The 15,951-nt window shown below is 47.5% G+C and overlaps 1 protein-coding gene across 4 annotated transcripts in view; it reads right to left on the bottom strand.

Moving 5' to 3' along the window:
- DCTN1 (dynactin subunit 1) overlaps positions 1-12,415 on the bottom strand; it is a 29,741-nt gene extending 17,326 nt beyond the window's left edge. For 3 of the 4 annotated variants that reach the window (XM_052649606.1, XM_052649607.1, XM_052649608.1), the window contains exon 1: positions 1,504-1,765. In XM_052649606.1, the coding sequence (XP_052505566.1) occupies positions 1,504-1,536 (33 nt within the window). In that variant the 5' untranslated portion in view covers positions 1,537-1,765. Of the gene's footprint in view, positions 1-1,503; positions 1,766-12,235 lie in introns of those variants that run through there. The other variant, XM_052649609.1, reaches the window with a different exon arrangement.
- Positions 12,416-15,951: the final 3,536 nt, after the last annotated feature.

Here is a 15,951-nt window from a genome sequence, read left to right as displayed (position 1 = left end):
AATTCACTTGCCTGAACCCCATTCTCAAATTAGAGTGCCCCCCGCCAACACCTACCAAATTTCTTTTGGAAAAATGTCAGTGTTATGTTATAAAACTTCTTCAAACTCCCCTGGAATCTGTGAGAATTTTTAGGAGTTTATATTTAACTTTAATAAATCAGAATTCATTGATAGATCTGTGAATGTCACTCCACATGGCTACTTTCTCAGGAGCACTGTCCCCTAGGAGGGGAATGAAGCTCAAGCGAGTTAACTGTTTACAGTGGTTCCCCACAACCCAGTGCCTGACACAGAAGCCGGAGCTGGGAAGACGGGTGAGCCAGTGAGTGTTCGCGCAGAGCCCGGCTCCCCTCCCTGCCTCTGCCTGTCCTCCCTGAGGCTCACACGGCTCTCTCAGGCCTCTCCCTTTCAGCGGCACACAACTGGGCCTCCTCTACAACCTGATCCCCCCCCCCACCATGACACCCCGAGATGCCTCACCAAGCCCATTCAACCACTTAACTCCCTTCTTCCAGGCCTCAGCCCTGGTCAATCGACTCCATCTATAAGCTTTGGAGATCCTTCACTCATGCTATCTTGCTACAAATAAATAAATATATAAAGGCTAGGCCAATCTGGTATCTCAGATCTGTCCTGCAAACTGTCCCCCGACTCTGCCCAGTGGCCCAAATGAATAGGCAAGCCAAGGGAATAGACTAAACATTGTCCTTGGGAAGCTCTCGGCTTCTGACATACTCGTGATGACAAGACATGAAATTAGGTCCCAAATAGGCCCATGGCTTAGAAGAAAATCACACCTAAGCCATTTTTAGCAACAGCAGCTCCATGAACCAGGGGCCTCGCAACAGAGAATGAGGCATGAAGAAGTGACAGCATGGACCTGAAGACCTCACAGGGCTCCCTTCTGATGCTCCCGCTTGGCTTCCTAAGGAAGCTCTGCCAGAGCCAGTCACTGCCCAACTCTCTTCCCCAAAGAACTCATCCAAGAAGGCGAGGATGCCGTTCCCAGGGGCTATGAGAGGCCAAATCATACCTGGGACAGTTGAGCAGCTCTCATGGACCTGACAATAAAAGGAGCTAACAGGCACATCAGGGCTGGCCCCAAAGTCAGAGACTGTCACCACCGTCCTAACCCTAATAAACCTCAGGACCAGGTGGACACACAGTGGCTACAGAGCCAATCTGAGCCAGAAGAGCAAGAAAGCAAGCGACAAACAATAAAGGCCATTCCAACCCACCAACCCCATTTGAAATCCCCAGGACAAGTCCGGCCCCCTCAGGAACCTCTGGCCTGAGGTCCAGCTAGAGTCAAAGGTCAGGCCTCACCAGTACCCACAAAGGGCCCAACTCTGGGAAGGGACGCCTATGCGGTCTAACCCCATCAGGGCTGTGAGTGGCCCCGGCCGAGTCCAGCTTTGTCTCCCAGCCCCCACAGCACTGTCCACAGGCACCAGGCCTTCTCCAGCAGCCCTCCCATGGCCATCCCAGATCAGGGCCACTTACCCGGCTGTACACGTGCCTCTTGTTCTGGGCCATGTTGCTCACTCGGCCTCCACCCCCACCCCCAGCTGACCAAAGACAGAGAGAAAAAGCAGAGACCTAGGCAGGAGGGCTAGGGCTCCAGGCCCTCATGGACAAACACAGAAGCCGGCAGGCGTGGCCCTCCCCCGTCCATGGACCTCACTGGGTGGCCTACTGGGGTAGGGGAGGGAATGGAGAAAGGGGCTGAGGAGCAAGTCCCCTCTGCTGCTGGAGGATTCCTGAACCCAGAGACACCGAATCCTGCTTGCCAGCTGATGAGTCTCACTCTGCGCTAGTGCTGCTCTAGACTTGTCAGGAACCGAGCTAGCCTCTGGGTCCTAGTGCCCCCCTGCTGCACCTGGGCCAGTCCAGACAGACAGCGAGGAGGCGACGAGGGCCCACGCCACAGACTCTCAACGCTCACCTCTAGAGGACACTGTCCTACGCTGGGAGCACAGCCCTGATGACTCTCCTGGTCTGCACCCCCTCACCCTCTGCCACCCGCCCACCCCCACGATGTTAGAGGGCAGCAGCCCTGCCAGCTTCAAGTGACACTTCCAAACAATCAACTGCCAGGGCCTCTCCCAGCCAGAAGGGTCTCTCACCCCCTTCTGATGCTCTTCCTTCTCCCTCTCCTTTCTAAACTTGGGAGCCCGGTTCAAACCCACGTGATCAGGGTTTAAATTTCAATCTCACCCTGGGCCAGAGCAGCCAGGCCCATGCCCAATACATAGCAAAGGAAAAGCAGCAATAGAGGCAACTACACACACACACACACACACACACACACACACACACACCACACACACACCACACACACACACACACACACACACCACACACACACACACACCACACACACACACACACACACACACACACACACACACACACACACACACACACACACACACACACACACACACACACACACACACACACACACGGCAAAGCAAGTCAAGTACTCCAGCTTCCCCCAAACTGGCAAAGGTTGCCATGCCCCTAAGTAGCCAACGAGACTGTCCTAGGGTCTGACCTATGACTCCCCCAGGTCAGTATGGACGTAGATCCCCTGGGCCGAGGGCTACCTGTCTCGTCCATGCTGGGCTTCACTGGCCGAACAGGGTCTTCCTCCATTCCACTTTCTAAGGAAAACCAGATAGCCTAATAGTAGAATGACAGCCAACAGCCAGATATAGGGCCCCCAAAACACCTCTCCCCATCTCCAATGCTGGTCAGACCCCCTAGGAAACCATTTCTCTCTCCTGCAACATATCCATGCTGCCCCCTCCTTTCCCTATTCACCATTACGCAGGGCCATGCAGCTCCTTGCAAACTGGACTTCTGCATGTTCAGAGCACCTTACAGTCTACAGAGCACCTTAAAAAACACTCAGTACTGTGGTTAAGAGTACCAGTTCTAGACTCAGACTGCTTACATTCAATTCATGGCTTCACCATTTGATAGCTACAAAAACTTGGTCCAGCTGCTTAACATCTTTGCGCCTCAATCTGCTCATTTGTCAACCGCGAGCAAAGAACATCTCAGAGCTGCTGTGAGGATTAGCTGAGACAATCCATGTATGACATTTAGGACAGCGCCTGGTATTCAGTGAGTACTCAACAAAAGTTAGCTAATAACAAAAGTTATCATCAAATCCGGACAAACCCCACAGAGAGGCAGGCTAGGAACAACGCTGACAAGAAGCTGGGGCTTGGAGAACTGAGTGACTTCTCTGAAGTGACACGGAAGACAAGGAGAGGAGCCAAAACTATAGCCAAAGCCTGAATCAGAACCATGTGCACTGTTACTCACTGTTACCACACATAGTTCTAGGCCTCCAAAACACGCTCTTCCTCCGGACCACATTACCTTCCAAGATTCAGAGGAGCACACATCTGAGGACATCACAGAGCTCTCCAGCAACACAAGTATATACAGTCATCTAACTTCTCGGATGCTGCTTCTTCTATAAAGTGAGACTGTCACCTGGCATATCTACATTAATACTCAAATAAGATAAAGCATATAAAAGTGCTCTATAAAAAGTGCAAAAGCTCGACAGGTCTTAAACATCTAGGCTACACATATTATAAGGAACCACAGAGAGGAGCAAGGTGAGCTGGAAAGAACAGGGGTACTTGATTATGCCTTATATGAGGGGGTTTTTGCGGGGCGGGGGGTGGAATATGCAGAAAGGAAAGGCCTACAAGCATAATTTGTGACGACAGTATGAGTAGACAAAGGACAATTCTGCTTGAGCGGGGGAGATTAAAGATGCCTAGCTTGGCTGAAATAAAGAATTCTAGATGAGTTCTCCTTTCAAACTGTAGGCCTGCTAAGGCACACTCCACAACGTTTCCTCTTTATGATTCCGTCACTCTTGGCACTCGGTGTCAAATGTTACTGAAAGAACTGACACTGATGTTGAGATGTATTGGAAGGTAAATATGGATAGATTCGGGAGTTTAACAACAGGTAGAGATAGATGGATTGGATCCAATAGCAACAGGAAGCCAGACTCTTCCCGAACAGGAGACCGGCATAGTGAAAACTGTTTTAGGAACGTCAAACAGGTGGCGGACAGAGGGATGGGGCTGAGGCATAGCAACTTGATAAAGACAGGGATGACAGCAAGGACGCTAACGGCAATAATGAGCAAGGGCGGTAGGAGGTCTGAACTAGGCTCATAAGAGAAAAAGAAAGGGAAGAAGAAATGGACCAACTCAGAGACACTACCTAAAAAAAAAACCAACTCTGAGAAGGAACTACAATAGATCAAACACGGGGAAAGCAGCAGCAGGCAGGCCTGTATGGGTTCTGGAGATGGACAGATCTGGGTACAGCTTTGGTTCTCCCATTCCCTCACCGGTATCACTCTAGGTAACATATTTTCGGAGCCCTCGTTACCTTATCTGAAAAAAGGGGGGAAATAATACTTACCTCACAGGGATGTTGTGAAGATTAACTAAGACAGAAGTAAAGCACTTAGCACAGTGCTTAGCATAGAATATGTGTTCAACAAACTGCAGACACTGTCTTCATCACCACTGAGAGGGTTCATCAATGGCAACTGCACACAGTAGGAACCCAGATGTTGCACGAATAAGTGGATGGAAAGATGAGTGCATGGATAAGTAAAGGAATGAATAAACCTGGGATTTCTCAAGCAGGAGCAATGAGAATGATGATAACAGAGTTCAGAAGGGAAACCGAACATGTTAAGAGAGAGGAAATAAGTCACGAGGTCTTCTCAGGGGCAAATTTAACTCTGACCACTAACATATGAATTTCACGATCTCCTTCCAACACGAACCTGTGATGAAGACAACACGGGTTCCATCATTTCCGTTTTACAAGTCTCAAAAGTCAAACAACTCATCTAAGCCTCATAGCCACTGGGGCACATTTGACTAGCTGGAAATGGCAACCCACTCCAGTGTTCTTGCCTGGGAAATCCCACGGACAGAGCAGCCTGGCGGCTACAGTTCATGGGGTCGCAGAGAGTCAGACACGACTGAAGCGACTAAACAACAACAGGTAGGTGATCCTTCAACAGCATCTTTGGGACCCATCCCAAGTCACACAGAACGATCATAAGTTATGTGTTACCCCAACCAGAAGACAGATACTCCCTGGATTTCTAATCCATCTTCCTTCCCAATGACATTAAAAATTGCTTAAAAAAAAAAAAGTAGGAAAAAGGGAAGAGATGAGGGACACAAATCTAAGTCTGATAAACAGGTTACCAGTGGACTTGGTGAACATTTCAGAAATGGCAGGAAAAGAAGCAGACTATTGGGAATTAAGGAGGAACTGGTAAGGAGGAAGAGTCTGTACCATTTCCACCTTGCTTTTTACTGGTATACCAGTATCCTTTGAGCCCCTGACCTCTTCTTGTCTCACCTTACCAAACCTTGATCCTGGGCTAACCCAATCGTTTGCTTTCTCTGATTCCGCCTATAGAGGTCTGAAATTCAGGCAGTCTGACAGCAGGGTCCACACGCTTGAACTGAACTGCATTAGGCACTGGGTATTTTGATTTGGTTGCAAAGAGATAAAATGAAACATAAAAGTAATCAGCAAGATACGGATTTTCTTAAAACTAGGGTGCAGTTGTACATCTCTAAAAGCACTGGTGGGGGAGGGATACGTGTGGCTATAAGTCCCTCAAGAGTCAGGAAAGGAGAGGGGAACAGAAGCTTGGGGACTGGAAGCTTGGAAGGCTGGATTCCTGATATACCCAGAAAGAAGATACACGGAGCCTTCTGTTCCTGCCTTGTAAATCTCAGAGACAGGACCTAGACCCTAAACAGACTTTTTTTTTAACCTCTCCAAGCTCTTCACTTATCCCCAGAAATTTCTGTAGCCCACTCCCAAACTGAAAACAGGTCTACTCCCTCCCAGGGTGTTCCCCTCTAGGAATACCCAGTGACCGCCAGACCCGCTTCCGAAGGGCCCAGACTGCCAGCAAGGAGAGCTACACAATACGCCTCACTTATCCTCAAGAAAGGCGCTTTTACAGGAAGGCAACCGGCACCTGAGTGCAGCCCTCCCAGAGCTAGTGGGAGTCCTACTTAACGGACTATTCAAAGTTCCTGCTGCTTCCTCCCCTCGATCAATCAACAAGCCCCTGGCACTAGGACCCTGTGGACAGGGAACCCTGAGCCTGCGCTGTAGAGAGAGAGATGCACCATTTCACAACTTCAGCAAAACCCAAAGCAGCCAGCAAAGCCACAGCCACCTCGGCTATGCTTGGCTCTGCCTTTTGGGCAGCTCACCAGGCACTCCCCAGCAGCAGAGCATTCTGTCCTTTCTCTTTTTAAACCCACGTCATCAACTGATCATAACGGAAATCAATCCCCTCAAGTCACCAAGCAAAGGCGTATCCATGGCAACCTCAAGAGGAAGGACACAGAAATGATGCTCCAGTGGCTGCAGCAGGAAAAGGTAAGTCCATTCTCTTCCATCCATGCCATCTCATCATTCTCCTCTTTCACTCAGGTCAGGTGTGCGCCTTACCGACAAATTCTATCACACCAATGGGGAAAACACCAAAGCTGAGTGTTAATAATGTATGTTATTATGAAAGGTTATAGATCTGCCTAGTCCCATAACTGACAGAAAAAAAAATTTTTTCTGGCTGACTGAGACAAGATCTCTTTTCTTATTCACCATCTCAAGTGACACAGTGTCAGCCTGCAATACGGAACAAATCATTACAGTCACTTGTCCTTCTAGTCAGGCTGCTGGGAAGTCACATAAGGATTTCAGAATTCCATATGTGGTTGCAAAAAGATAGCAGCAACACTGACCCCACCACCCTGCCCACCCATCCACTATCATACCCACAGACTGGCCTGGTAAGGCTCCCTCCTTATCAGCCCTAAACTCCAGCCCCTCAAGACCAGAAGCTGGGACTTGGGAGTAAATTTCTGCCTTTCTCTGATGCATCAGAGAAGGCATGGCATTTCTGCAGAAGTAAGAGATTCATCAAACATAAATACTACTGTTCCATGCCTCAATTTCTTCTTCTGTAAAACACAGGTAATAACAATACTTTTCTAACAGGGCTGAAAAGCACTTATAAGAGTGCCTGGTATGACACATTCAATAAATGACAGCCATAATTATTACAAAGAAGAGGAAAAAAGAGACCTCGGTGCAGGATTCAAGTTCAGAGGGCATGCAACATTCTTGGAGCGACCTTGAGTCTGCTCTCTTTCCCTCTCCTCTCTGGACAGTCGTTTCAAGCCTTCCCTTGCCACTCTCAAGTCCCTGTTCCTATCTGAGCCCACACCAGAACCCCTCCCCCAACAGATAACCTTGCTGAGAAAGGAAACGGACCCTATTTGCAAATTTAGATGTGTCCATCATTGCCTCTTTCTTCCTACATTCTTTCCCTTTTTTCAGTCATTCCTCTTCAAAAGAAACGGTGTCTTCTCTTCAGAGGCAACCCTCCACCCTCCTCTGCGATCATCTTTTCCACTGTACCTTCAAATGTGATCTCTCATCAGATAACCCATGCTCGAGACTTCCAGAAAAACCTGACGCTTGTTTCTGCTACTCCTCCACAAGCTGCCACCATCTTCCTTCCTTCCTTCCTTCCTTGCCAAACTACTCAAGTACACCCTCCTTATCCTCACTTTCCATCCACTCTTCAATTCACTTGCCTCCTGTCCTTATGACTCCACTACAGCTGCGCACACTAAAAAAAAAATAAGAGTCCTGGTAACCACAATCTCTTAACTGCCCAATCTCCACGTACATTTTCCAAGCTCATCCTCCTCGACCTCCCTGTAGCAACAGACACTGCTGATTCTCCTCCTGCAACTTTTTCCTCTGTAACTCCGTGGGACATTCTCTTACCTTGCCCACTAAGCCTTGTCATTCCCTCTATCATCTTCAGCTTTCTGCAAGCGTGACTGGGATCATCCATTTCAACAGCATCATCCACCACCCCAAGGCACAAACTCTCTTCTGAACTCCAGACCCACATTTCCACCCATCTGCTAAGGGCCACAGACCCCCAAATTCAACGTGACCCAAAACACGTGGAATCTTCCCCCAGAAAATGTTCCTCTTCTATATTCTCCTTTTTACTGGTACCACCATCCATCCAGCATAGAAAACTGAGTCATCCTGGACAATTCCCTCTCTTGTTCTCAATTAGTCATTACATCAGGGAATCTCTGTCTCTACAATCTGATTCCTCCCCTTCTTCCCATCCTCACTAATCCTTAATTCAGCCCAAAGCCAAGCCCAAGGTTATTACAAGATTCTCCTGATGTTCCTTATCCAGATTCTCCCCTTTCAGTCTACTTCCACAGTTAGCTTCCCCAAATATAAGCACATCACCTCCCTGCCTGAAAACCTCCAGAGACTTCCCTCCCACAAAAGTGCATCTTAGAACGAAACTACAGACCATTAAAACCTGGCCTCATTATGAATCTAATCTCATCAATCACCCCTTCTTTGATTCCCAAATCCTCTTAGAAACTTGGATCCATCTCTCTTATGCTTCTGCAGATGTTGCAAACATCACCATGTCCTTTCTCTCTCTTCATCTTCAAGGCTCTACTTACTCATCACCTCTTTCCTGAAGATTCTCCTGATGTCTCCATGTGGAGCTGTCACACAGATCTTTGGAAATATCTCTATTACAAGACCACATTTTCCTTACAATAGCAAAGTGAAGTGAAGTCACTCAGTCGTGTCCAACTCTTAGCGACCCCGTGGACTGTAGCCCACCAGGCTCCTCTGTCCATGGGATTCTCCAGGCAAGAATACTGGGTTGCCATTTCCTTCTCCAGGGGATCTTCCTGACTTAGGGATCAAACCCAGGTCTCCCGCATTGCAGGCAGATGCTTTAACCTCTGAGCCACCAGGGAAGCTTCCTTACAGTACTGTCTTCCTTATCCCATCATGAATTCCTCCAGGGCAGAGTTTTTATTCATCTCAGTTATCCTAAGCACTGAACAGAGAAGATACGCAATGCTGAATAGAAGCCTGTACCAACATCAGGCTCTAGGGATATAAGTTGGCTCTGATAGGTTTCCCAGAGACACCATGGGGGAAATACAACATACACCCCAACAAAGGTAGCTCTTTCTTCTCCAGTTAGAAGCCTAAAAACTAAAACTGCAGGGACAGCTCCAGTTCCTATGGAATTCAGTAGTGGCAATAAATCTCAATTTCATATGCTTCTAAGGTAAAAGGACAGAGAAAGAAAGACCCCTAGGCTCCAGAGGAAGTGTAGACCTGGGAAAATAGCTTTCGTAAGGTTTTAGGAGTGACAGGGATCCAGTCTCTGTTTCCTTGAAACCCTCAGTGGATACGTCAGAGCTTAGGGAAGTCAGACTGGATAACCAATTTGTCAGCCAAGTACAACCAGTACAAGCTGCAACTTCGAAAGAAAAATTATATAAAACCACATCCAGAAACTTCAGGATGGCAAGGGCCCTAAGATAGGCTTGAATCAGTCAACTGCTCAGCACTTACCTTCTCAGGGAACACTGAACACCCAGTTCTCATCTCCTTCGGCATGGGACAGGTAACCCAAGCCGCCACACACCACCTGGTATCTTTAAACAGGCTAAACCTAGGAATCCTCTACAATACCTTCTGACCTTTAACTCCAAGGAGCTGCTAACAATGTCAGATCTGTCAGAGTACAAGTTATGGCAGCTGTGAGTCATGTACTACGATTTTCCCAGCCATTCTGACTCCTCCCTAACAACTTCGTTTCCTCTGCACTCATGCTCAGTCAGGCCCAACTTATCAGTTCTTTCTCAGTATCGTCTCCTGCATTCTTCCTTTCTCCTCCGCTACCACTGTCATCACTTTGCTCTGCCGTGTCATAGCTTTGAGAACCAAGACAAATCATTTACCCTCTTTGGTGCCCCGTCTATAAAACAGGGTCACAGCTGCTCTGCCTACCTCCCAGGAAAGGCTGTCTGTGAAAAGTTCTGTAAAGTGTTACATAAATAGAAGGCATTCCTATTGTCACCATCCTAGGCCATCTTTACTGGTATGTGAAGCCTATCTGGCTCCCGGCCTTTCTCCCTCCTCGTTTCCAACCACATCATACACTACAGGAGGACTGCTACACACTGTAAAACGTAGCTTTGCCCCAAATCTTTCAGTGACGTAACATTTCCTACTTGAGTCAAACCGTTCTGGATCTGACCTGTCTCCGCACCACTGTCAAACGCTTAGGATGCTTCCCCTGGTTTTGCAAGCCCCACTCGTCCTTCAAAGTCCTGCTACAACTCCACTACTCTCCACAAAGGAGGATGAGATTTAAGAGACAGGAATCTGCAACGATGCCAGGGAAGAATAAAGGACAATTCAGTTTGGGGAAAACATGGTAGAAACACGGCCATCTCACACTTTAAGAATCTTCTTTTTCTTTTGGCTGTGCCACATAGCTTGTGGGATCTTAGTTCCCTGAGCAGGAACTGAATCTGACCCTCGGCAGCGAAAGAACTGTCCTAACCACTGGACTGCCAGGGAATTCCCAAGACTCATCTTTTAAAGAGGAATTATATTTTTCACTTCTCTGATTCTAAAAGATAAGCTAGGGATCAACAAGATGTAAGTTACAGAGATGTATTTTAGCAACATGAAAAACTTCCATATTGAGCTATCTAGTGATGAAATGGGATGCCTTACATTCAGTAAATTCCCCATTACTAGAAATGTTCAAGCCCAAACTGGCCATTGGGCAAGAATATTTTAGAAGGAATTCAACTATCACAAGATCTGAAACAAACAGTAGCGCTCTTCTAGTCGTCTCCTATTTTATAGGCTTGGACAGGGGAAGAGATTATTCAAGGCAGCGCAGCTTGTTCTGGAGGGCAAGGAATAGAACATGGTCTCTTCCAACCCACAGACTTACACCCTTGTGCTCAAAGTGTATGTGGTCCATGGACCATCAGCATCACCTAAGAACTTGTTTAAAATGTAGAACCAACCAAAGCATGTACTTTAACAAGACCCCTAGGTGTATGCACCATTCAAGTTTGAAAAGCACTGACCTAAACTACCCCTTCCAAATCTTGAGTTTCCAATTCTGGAACTCCATTCTCCAAACTGTCTTATATGCTAAAGAGGCAATACCCAAGAAAAATAGTATTTTCCACCCAAATTTGGGAAACTGCATACTATACTTCCAGTGGGAAATTCTTGGTAAAAATACTATTAGCATATTGAAAGCTGAAGTTTCTAAACATGCATGTGCTGCGTGCTAAGTTCCTTCAGTTAAGTCAGACTCTTTTGTGACCCCACAGACTACAGACTGCCAGGCTCCTCTGTCCATGCGATTCTCCAGGCAAGAATACTGGAGTGGGTTGCCATGCCCTCCTCCACAGGATCTTCCCCACCCAAGGATAGAACCTGTCTCCAGCGTTGGCACGGGAGTTCTTTACCACTAGCGCCACCTGGGAAGAGAAAACTTGAACCATGAAGTTTCTAAACATATTTGAGTACAAAAAGCCTTTTGGGAAAAAAGTTGTCATTTACTACTATTGTTAACATCCCCGTGCCTTGGGCTTCGGCCGTAGCCTAGGTAAAGGACGTCAACCTTCACCTCATTGTTCCCTGATCCTCAGTGCCTTAAGCATACTGGACTGGCAAGGGGTCAGGATGAGCTTGCTGGTCTCCACACTGGAACAAAAGAGGGTACATTTCTAAATCACCGCCTCTTGAAAAACAGCGGAGCTCCTCATCTGTGTGATTTAGTGTGGGGGATGCGCAACATGACTGCTCAAGAGTCACCCTACCAGTTAAGGCGGACCCCAGGAATGGGAGACAGACACACCAAACGCATATCGGCCTCCAGCTTTAGTCCTCTTTCTTCTTTTTTCTGTTTGACACAACTTTTCAACCATGTGCCCCACTGGAAACCTGTAGCTTGGAATAGGTTCAGGAGTGCCTTGCACGTTCCCAGGAAAGGAGGGGAACCCCTGCAGTTCCGGAAGAATTGGGAGACGCAATCACTCTGGCCCCGCCAAGCTGAAGAGCTCAGGCGGGTCAGACCAGGCCAGACCCAGGCGGGTGCCCACCCCCACCGCGGCCCACCCCTGCCGACCCCTGCCCGGCACACCGGGCTCCCCGCCGCGCCCCAGGCGAGCGCCGAGCCCCCAGAACACAGCCAAGAGCCTTGCGAACACGGCGGGGGAGGAGGCAGTTGCCATGGTCGCCGCCTCCGTACCTGTACTGTCAGGGGCTCCGCGCCCGGCTCCGGGCCCCACTGGCGACCGACGCCCAAGCCTTAGCGGGGTCCCACCCCGCCCGCACGGGCTGCCCGCCGTGCCGCCAGACCCCTGGAGGCCCACTCCAGGACCTCTAGTCTCTGAGGCCCAGAGGCGTTCTGGGTCGGGGGGGGACACGCTAGTCTTCCCCGAGGACCAGCCCGGGTTAAACCCTGCGCGCTGAGCGCAGCCGGGTGGACTTCGATCAGGCACAAAGCTGGACACCTGGAGCGACATTTGCGCGTGCGTACTGTACGGGAAGCCGATTAGGACCACGGGGAGAGGCGCGCGGTGGCCAGCGCCCTCTGCCGCCAGAGGGTAGACGGCGTAGAGAAGGCCTGGACGACTCATATGGTCAAAGCTCCCCCAGAGACTCGCTGCGCTTTTGCGTGCTAGGCTATTAATTAAAACAATGGTGGTAAATATAAAATAATGAAAATGTACATAATGGACTTTGGTAGTTTTTAATTAAAAAACACTTGGGCTGGAGTCGGGGGGCGGTGGGTGCCGCAGCTGCCGGGCCCTTCAGCTTCGCGACGGCTTGCAGGCACCTGGCGCGCTCCCGCCCGGCCGTCACGGCTCCCCAGACGAGTCAGCTCCGACGAAGGGCACCGAAGAAAGAGCCCAAGAGGAGATCTGAGAGATTGTCAGCTAAATCGGCTCCTGCAAAAGTGGAAACGAAGCCGAAGAAGGCGGCAGGAAAGGATAAATCTTCAGACTAGTCAAATAAAAGGGGAAAAAAGGGAACAACGGCTGAAGTGGCTAACCAAGAGACTAAAAGGAGAGCCCAGCCTTTGATGAAGCAGAAGCCAAGTCTGATTAATATCACACCCTATCTGTCTCCCTTCTTGTACAATCCAGACGATTATTTTTATCAACTATTTTGTAAACGTAAGTTTTTTGACAGCTGTAAAAACATTTTTTTAAAAGAATCGTCTCTCATTCCACTTTTTAAGTGTAAGTGCTTTTTTTTTTTTTTTAAAGAGGTGAAATGATTTGCTGGTTATTTTTTGATTCAACCAGAAAATAGTGGGATATTGAATATGGGAGGTTTTGGTTGTCATGGGTGTCAGTAACATTCCATAAATTGATATGAGCTTTTATACTCTATAATATAAAGCACACTAAATGGCAGTTTGGAGTCAACTGTGCATTCAATGTGTTGGATACTGTTACTTCTCTTCCCATGTTTTTGGTAGAATTGTATCCTACAGCAAACCACTGCTTGATCTTGGCTCTCCTGGTCAGAATTTTGTGCCCTGTAGCATCTTTAGTCGTGGTGGTCCAGTTCTCCTAGTAACATTGTTAATGTGCTGTGAACGATTGAAAATTTGAGTATGTAGTATGACATTAAATTGTGACTGGTGGAACTTCCAATATTGTACTGGATATCCTGTTAAGGAAAATTTGCCTCCCAATTTAAGCTGTAAAGTTCTAGGAAAACTATTCAGAAAAGAATCAAAACTACATGATTTTTTTAGATTTTTGGTACAAATGTTAAGAATTATGTACAAATTAAAATGTCTGTGTACTGATCCTCAAAACAACCAATGAAATCTCAGTTACGAAAAAAAAGAAAACATTGGAAAGTACGAATTCCCTGACCCAATGAACCCACTTCTAATGATGCCAAAGGAAAAAAAAAAAAAAGAATAGAACAAGTGTTCAGACATCCTTGTACAAGGATCTTGGAAGAGTCAGGATCTGATAAACAATGGGTTCAATTCTGTTTACCCACTGTCTCAGTCCTTGAGTTGTTTACTTAACAACTCCCAACCTCTGTTTCGTCTTTCATAAAATGAGAATGTTAAGGATAGAACCTGCATTATTTGGTTGTTCGTAAGTTTGAGTGCGGAGAAGGCAGTGGCACCCCACTCCAGTACTCTTGCCTGGAAAATTCCATGGACAGAGGAGCCTGATAGGCTGCAGTCCATGGGGTTGCTGAGAGTTGGACACGACTCAGTGACTTTACTTTCACTTTTCACTTTCACGCACTGGAGAAGGAAATGGCAACCCACTCCAGTGTTCTTGCCTGGAGAATCCCAGGGACGGCAGAGCCTGGTGGGCTGCCATCTATGGAGTCGCACAGAGTCGGACATGACTGAAGTGAGTTAGCAGCAGTAGCAAGTTTGAGTGGATTCATGTAAAGAGCCTGAAATGTAACTATTGCAATATTATGTTTGTCTCAGTTAATCTCAGATTGAAAAACAACCTGAAAAATCCATAAAACTGTTGGTGGGGTGGAAGTGGGGGTGGTAAATGGTAGGAAAGATGAATCTCTCCACTACTGCCCCTCTTTTTCCCATTTCATCATCTAAGTATTTCTGGAGAGGACTCTCGAGAGTCCCTTGGACAGTGTGGAGATCAAACCAGTCAATTCTAAAGAAAATCAACCCTGAATATTCATTAGAAGGACTGATGCTGAAGCTGAAGCTCCAATACTTTGGCCACCTGATGCGAAGAGCTGAGTCATTGGAAAAGTCCCTGGTGCTGGAAAAGATTGAAGGCAGGAGGAGAAGGGGGTGGCAGAGGATGAGATGGTTGGATGGCATCATCAACTCAGTCGACATGAGTTTCAGCAAACTCCAGGAGATGGTGAAGGACAGGAAGCCTGGTGTGCTGCTGTCCATGGGGTCACAAAGAGTCAGACACAAATGAGCAGCAACAAGTATTTCTTGTTATTTTCTAAATAGCTAATGCACTAGTGTGATTCAAAACCTCACTGCAACCTCTCTCCCTATCCACTGCTTCCTCCTTGCACACTGTAGTTAACCCTTGGTGTCAGTTTCTCGCTTAGCAAATTGCTCAGCAAGTTGCTCAGTTTCTTACTCCTCCCACTTCTTATCCACAAGACAGCATACTATATACACTTGTACCTTACTTCTTCACTTAACAGTATATCCTGGAGACCTTTCTAAATCAGTAAATAGAGATCTTCCTCATTCATTTTTTGAGCTGCATAGTACTCTGTTGCATGGAAACGTAATTTGTTAACCATCATCTTCTAGTGGGATAACAATTTTTGCTATTGCAAATGATGCTACAATGAATCACCTTGCACATATGACATTCCATATGTGAGCAGGTTAATCTGTAGGATACAGCTGGGCCAAATATTAAGTGTATCTATAATTTAAGTAGAAATGGTCTTTATCCCCTGCAGTGAAAGAGAAATGGTATAAAATATAAATTTAAAGGCTCAGTTCAGTTCAGTTGCTCAGTCGTATCCGACTCTTTGCGACCTCATGAATCGCAGCACACCAGGCCTCCCTGTCCATCACCAACTCCCGGAGTTCACTCAGACTCACGTCCATCGAGTCCGTGATGCCATCCAGCCATCTCATCCTCTGTCCCCTTCTCCTCCTACCCCCAATCCCTCCCAGCATCAGAGTCTTTTCCAGTGAGTCCACTCTTCACATGAGGTGGCCAAAGTACTGGAGTGTCAGCTTCAGCATCATTCCTTCCAAAGAAATCCCAGGGCTGATCTCTTTCAGAATGGACTGGTTGGATCTCCTTGCAGTCCAAGGGACTCTCAAGAGTCTTCTCCAACACCACAGTTCAAAAGCATCAATTCTTTGGTCCTCAGCTTTCTTCACAGTCCAACTCTCACATCCATACATGACCACTGGAAAAACCATAGCCTTGACTAGACACACCTTAGTCGGCAAAGTAATGT

Source organism: Budorcas taxicolor, chromosome 11 (genome assembly GCF_023091745.1).
Source record: "Budorcas taxicolor isolate Tak-1 chromosome 11, Takin1.1, whole genome shotgun sequence".
NCBI classification, from domain to species: domain Eukaryota; kingdom Metazoa; phylum Chordata; class Mammalia; order Artiodactyla; family Bovidae; genus Budorcas; species Budorcas taxicolor.
Note: the sequence above shows the minus strand (reverse complement) of the source record. Positions and strands in the feature narration are given on the sequence as shown.